Source organism: Dioscorea cayenensis, chromosome 17 (genome assembly GCF_009730915.1).
Source record: "Dioscorea cayenensis subsp. rotundata cultivar TDr96_F1 chromosome 17, TDr96_F1_v2_PseudoChromosome.rev07_lg8_w22 25.fasta, whole genome shotgun sequence".
NCBI lineage: Eukaryota > Viridiplantae > Streptophyta > Magnoliopsida > Dioscoreales > Dioscoreaceae > Dioscorea > Dioscorea cayenensis.
In genome coordinates this window covers 17297388-17303647 of record NC_052487.1, presented here as the reverse complement: position 1 = coordinate 17303647, position 6260 = coordinate 17297388, and the positions used below count along the sequence as shown (strand labels likewise).

The window sequence follows — 6260 nt, the reverse complement described above, 5'->3', positions numbered from 1 at the left end:
ATGATATTGTATTAAAATTAATTTTGGACTTAAAATGATAAAAATGTCAACGAATCTCCAAAAACTAAGCAGATACTCAATAAAAAAAATTATCACAAATGTTTTAATGTATTAATATTTTAATTAAATAATTAAGTATTAATATTTTAATTAAATAATTAAGTGGTTTACTTATTGAATGTTTTCCAATTTTCTTCTCAAATATCAATTTTGAGATTTCAATTTTATGAAGGTATAATTTTCTCTTTTTAGTATCCCATAATTAAATACATCTTACATTAAAATTAAATTACTGAAAGGATATTTGATCATAAAAACATTTTATCTAATTAACACTGTATTACTGAATCATAAAACAAATTTATCAAATAATCCCAGATTCCCAAATCATATATATGTAGGCACATTATTAACATTTTATAGCATTAAATTTTTTTTTAAATTAAATTACTGAAAGGATATTTGATCATATAAATAATTTATCTAAAATAACACTATATTAATCAATCATAAAATATAACTATCAAATAATCCCAGATTCCCAAATCATATCCAGCCACATTATTAACATTTTATAGCATTAAATTATTTTTTGGGTACATTTTAAATATTTTTTTAAAACAACCTTTAAACCAACTATTCATACATATTTGATTATTTTTTTAATTCCAAAAAATTCAGCTTCTCATTAACGCTTCTGGTTTTCTCCAGCCGTTGCAGCACCGCCTTTTCAAATCTTTATCACACACACACACACTCTCTCTCTCTTATCTTGAGATCATCCCCATCCTCTCCCTTCTCCGCCATGGACGACCTCTCCGACCTCGAGCTCTTCGACGATGAATCCTCTCAATCTCAAGCTTCCGAACCCTACCTTCTTGGTTTCGTTATCGCCAACATCGTCGGCCTCCGGTACTACCACGGCACCATCAATCGCCGCGAGATGGTCGGTCTCGTCCGAGAACCGCTAAACCCTCATGATCCCAACGCCATCAAGGTCATCAACGTGCGCGCCGCCCAGGTTGGCCACATCGAGCGCTCCGCCGCCGCCGTTCTTGCCCCACTTCTTGATTCCTTCACCATCTCCGTCGGAGCGATCGTTCCAAAGCCCCCTAATACTCCCAAACCCTACCGCCTCCCCGTCCAGATTCACATTTTCGCTCGCCTTGCTGCTTCTGCCTTTGTACTGGATGCCCTCGCTGGTGGTGGTCTCTCTCTTATCTCTGACCCTAACCCTGGCTTTGCCCTCTCTGAAGCAGCCATTGTTCAAGAGAAGAAGCCCAACGAAGCCACTAGATTGGATGATGTATTTGCGATGGTTGGCAAGAATGATGTGGGGATTGTGCCTCTTGAGCCTCAGAAAGACATTGTCTTGACAGAATTGCTTCCGCACCAGAAAGAAGCTCTGGGATGGCTGGTTGATAGGGAGGATCCTCGCAATTTGCCACCTTTCTGGGAAGAGAAGGATGGGGGTTTCTGCTTTTTGCTTACAAACCATCAGACTAGTGACCGGCCGGAACCATTGAGAGGAGGAATTCTTGCAGATGATATGGGCTTGGGTAAGACCCTCACTTTGCTTTCTTTGATTGTTACTAATAGACCTAGTTATACTGCGCATGGTAGTAAGAAGCCTAATTCGCGGAAGAAAGCTGGGGGATCTCGAAAAAAACGGAAGCTCAATGAGGAGGATGATCAAGTTTCCGGGCCGCGGACAACATTGGTTGTGTGCCCGAAATCAGTGTTGTCCTCATGGGTTACTCAGTTGGAAGAGCATATCCAAGTTGGAGCTTTGAAGGTTTACTTGTATTATCAAGAAAGGGTTAAGGATATTGAAGAACTCAAGAAGTATGATATTGTATTGACCACTTATAATACAGTGGCATCAGAGTATGGTTCTGGGGCTTCTACCTTGGAGAGCATTGATTGGCTAAGGGTTGTGCTGGATGAAGCTCATGTTATAAAGAATACTGCAAGTAAGCAGGCGAAAGCTGTCTTTGCATTGAACGCGGAGAGGAGGTGGGCAGTCACAGGGACCCCGATTCAGAATCGGTCGTCTGATTTGTATTCACTTATCTTGTTCTTGAGATTTGAGCCATTCGCGACCAAGACCTATTGGACGAGCTTGATACAGCTCCCTTTGCATAAAGGGAAAGAGAGTGGAATGCTTCGTTTGCAGGTAAGTAGTGATAGTGTTGTTTGCATTTTCTCAGTGAGTTGTTGCTTCACTCTTGCTTAGTATGCCGGTAGTGTTTCAACTACAAATGCACAATTAGTTTCTTGTGTAAGAAACTTACAGAGTGTGCAGCAACTACAGTACACTTATGATCTTGCACAGCTCTAAATCTTGGGGTTTGCCTTCAAGAATGATTATGTAAGGTTGTATCTGACCACTTCTTCCTAGGGGTTATATATTCTCACTAACAGATTGCCTTCTATTGCAATCCAAATCAATAGTTATCTAAAGTTGCCAGTCTTTATATGTGGCCCGCTGGTAGCATCACATGGTCAAAACAATATAAAAACGATTATCATTTTTGAGAGAACCTATGGACATGTTTGATTCAGGGATTAGACAAATAAACAAAATGTAATAAGTGAACAATCAGTAGTGAATGTTTGGAATCATGGGGATTTGCCATTTGATGTTCACTTAGTTTTGGAACTAGGAAGCTAAAGTAGCTGTAAAAGATCTCACTCATCTAGTGGGGGGCTCCATCCATTTTTAGGGAACGAATGAAGACAAATCTTCGAAAGGGAAAGTAGACACATATACATGCACATTCATATAAAAATTCGGGTCTTTATACCTTTTAAAGTATGTATCTAGATAGAAATGTAGCTTCTTGAACTTAAGGTTCTGTTTATACTGAGTTTCAAATTTTGTCTAGAGTATGGTTGTAAAATACCATACAATCTGAGAAGGCCCAAACATTTGATTTTTGTTACCTGGACAATTTGAAAATTGGGATAGTCAACTAGTAAAACCATGATAAGGTGTGGTTGATAACGTGAAATTAACCAGTTGACATGTATTGAGGAAAATGCTTGGTTCCAATTTCTTGATTTAGTTTCACAGGCTTCACTTTTTAAGTGAAAGATTGGATTTCATACTCATACTGCATCGTTCTTGACTTGACTTGCCACTTATGCTAGTGTATTTTTCTCCTGGAGCTTACTAGTACCAATTAGAGGGCATGATATCTCATTTCTTGAAATCACAATGCAGAAATATATTGATAATAATGATATTAGCATTATGATATGTTCTTATGCATCTTGCTTATTTTTCATTTTTCAGTCCTTGATTGGGACAATAACTTTGAGAAGGACAAAAAGATACATGTTGTGATGGCCAAAGATTGGTTGCATTGCCACCAAAAATTGTTGAAACATGTTTCGTGGAGCTTTCTGCTGAAGAACGTGAATGTTACGATGAAATGGAGTCACAGGCACAAAGCATCATTAGGCGGTATATTGATGCAGGCACCGTGCTCCATCACTATTCCACTGTTCTTTATTGCATATTACGGCTGCGGCAGATTTGTAATGATGTGGCATTATGCCCTTCAGACATTGCATCTCTTCTTCCGACTAGTGCTCTTGAAGGTAATGTTCTGATACTATTTTCCAAATTATTGTATGAGTCTTTGCCATTACAGATGCTTTTTTGTTTTCTATTATTACAACATTTTAAATCATAACATGATGCTATTTTTAGTTACATAACTTTTGAATAATTAAATTATTGTTTGCAAACTAAAGGAAAACCAATCAGCTTGTGGACATCTTCTGATGTTATTGGAGTGCCATTGTCTGTTTTAATGAGAAAAAAATTCTATAAAGTTTGTTTTTAGTGGTGATAGATAGGCTTCCACTTCGCATGTGATTTCCATCTCCTTTTTTTTTTCTTTCAAATGTGAAACTTGTATTGGATTTTTGTCATAATGACTTAAGTCATGGATTCTAGTCCTGCTGGGTGGCATAGAAACCCTTTTATTTGTCTTCAAACAATGGCATCTAGGTTATTTAGGGGGATCATATCAATTAATAATTTCTTTTGAGCATTCTACTGTATTTTTGACTTTTTGAAGTTAACTTGAATTTACCAGTTTTCTTATTATTATTACATTACTCATCGCTACTTGACTGTATGAATACTTGATATAGTAAGATTGAAAATGAAAATATCCTGCAGATGTCTCCAACAACCCAGAATTGCGAAATAGGTATCTTTCTATGATTGAAGATGGAGATGACTTTGATTGCCCAGTATGTCTCTCCCAGCCTGAGAAAGTTGTTATTACACATTGTGCTCATATTTTCTGTGAAGCCTGTATTTTAAAGGTTTTGAAACGCACCAATCCTCCGTGCCCCATCTGTCGACGGCAATTATCTAGATCAGATCTTTTCTTGGTTCCACCAACAAAGACTTCAAATGACAATGAGGATGATTTGCAAAAAATGGTCAATTTTGATCGACCCCTTTCCTCAAAAGTCAAGACCTTGTTGAAGCTCTTAATAACATCCAAAGAAGCAAACCCTTCAGAAAAATCAGTTGTTTTTTCTCAATTTAGGAAGATGCTGATCTTGCTTGAGGAGCCGCTAAAGGCTGCAGGTTTTAGGGTATTGCGTTTGGATGGCTCTATGAGCATGAAGAAAAGGACTGAAGTAATTCAAGAGTTCGGAAAGAATGGTTCTCATTCATCAACAGTACTACTTGCTGCACTTAAAGCTGCTGGTGCCGGAATAAATCTCACAGCAGCATCAAGAGTATATTTGGTAGATCCCTGGTGGAACCCGGCGGTCGAGGAGCAAGCAATGGACAGGGTTCATCGGATTGGGCAGAAGCAGGAAGTGAGAGTCATTAGGTTGATTGTGAAAGACAGTATTGAAGAGAGGGTACTTGAGCTCCAAGAGAGAAAGAAAAGGTTGGTTGGCGGCGCATTTGGAAGGAAGGATCCTAAGTCACAGGCAAACATGCGTGTGGAAGACATCCGCACAATGATGCATCTGTGAGCTTTTCTCCTCTCCCTTGTGTTCTCGTTTTTGTCCTAACTTGCACACTGCCAATCTTGATACAAAGTGTGCTAATTTTTGGCCAATGTTATGGTTGCTAGATCAGCTTGTGAATTACATGTTTCCTTTTCATTGTGCACCTTTGTTTCTTTCTCTAACATACATGATCTTATGACTAATGGTTGTTGCGAGTTAAAAAAAAAAAATGTATCTTTATCACAGATACTATGCACTGTGATAACCTACTCTCTTATGTATCTTTGCAATAGTGCCTTTTTCTGCTCTCTTTCAAATACAAAGTATAGCACTTCTTTTTCCTGTGAAATAATCTAGCGTTCAAAAGTGATATGTATGCGCCTATGATCTATATCTTGTTTCAAGCTAATTATCATTCTGAATTAGGTGGTATGTTCAACATCAAAGGTTCTTATTGGTTTGTGGAGGCTGAAATATATTAATCTTTTTCAGTTGTGGCTTTGGATTACTCGTCCTGATAATTATTCACAGAAATACATGTCGGTTATCTTTCTGCCTGGATTTCAATGGTAGCAATTCCTCAAAAAAACCCAACTACGCCAATAATCTATGTAGAAAAATCATAATTTTGACAAGGAATAATGTTAGTTGCCATAGATGAAACTGAAAAAACCTAAAGTTCAATACCCTTGTTATCAAGAAAAGGTGAATAACAAACAAGGAACAGTTCTAAAGAGCATAAGTATATCTAAATAACCACTGACACCAATCAACAAAGACAAAAAAAATTAACAGAAAAATCCATAGAAATTATGCCAAATTGTCCTCCTTTTTTTTTTCCTTTTGTTTTTTAAATACAGGAGAGAAAAGTAAACCCTAACCAGGGATCAAGATTTGGGCACAGCCCCATTCACCAATTCAACAGGCGTTTCATGCGCTTCAGCAGAGGCTTTCATGGCGGCCTTGTGTTCATAGTCCCGCCATAGATTGATTCCTTTGGTGCAGATCACTGAGGGAGAAGAAGGAAATAAGGTCAGATCAAAGATTAGCCAATGAATTGGCGACGGAGAAAAGAAGGAGAATAAGAGATCGAGGAGGGAGGTATACCGCCGGCACCGACGAAGTAGAGGAACCGGACGAGCTTTGAAGCGACCTCCTCTGAAACCATGGCGACGGGAACGGAAAAATAGCGCTTCCTCGGGTCGGGTTATAATTCGGATTCGGATTGGGGATTATAATGCCCGCATCCGCATAACTTTTTCTTTATA

General features: G+C 38.2%; 1 protein-coding gene and 1 long non-coding RNA gene across 2 annotated transcripts; one reads left to right on the top strand and one right to left on the bottom strand.

The window, feature by feature from the left end:
- The first annotated feature begins 710 nt into the window (after positions 1–710).
- LOC120280680 (putative SWI/SNF-related matrix-associated actin-dependent regulator of chromatin subfamily A member 3-like 1) lies at positions 711–5148 on the top strand. The gene is given in 4 exon segments (XM_039287609.1): positions 711–2176; positions 3299–3331; positions 3333–3606; positions 4196–5148. Coding segments are annotated over 4 exon segments (2499 nt in total). The 5' UTR covers positions 711–805; the 3' UTR covers positions 5017–5148.
- A 673-nt stretch (positions 5149–5821) lies between these two features.
- Positions 5822–6260, bottom strand: LOC120280681. The gene is made up of 2 exons (XR_005542388.1): positions 6100–6260; positions 5822–6001 (listed from the first exon to the last, which is right to left on the bottom strand). It is a non-coding gene; the product is annotated as an uncharacterized LOC120280681 (long non-coding RNA).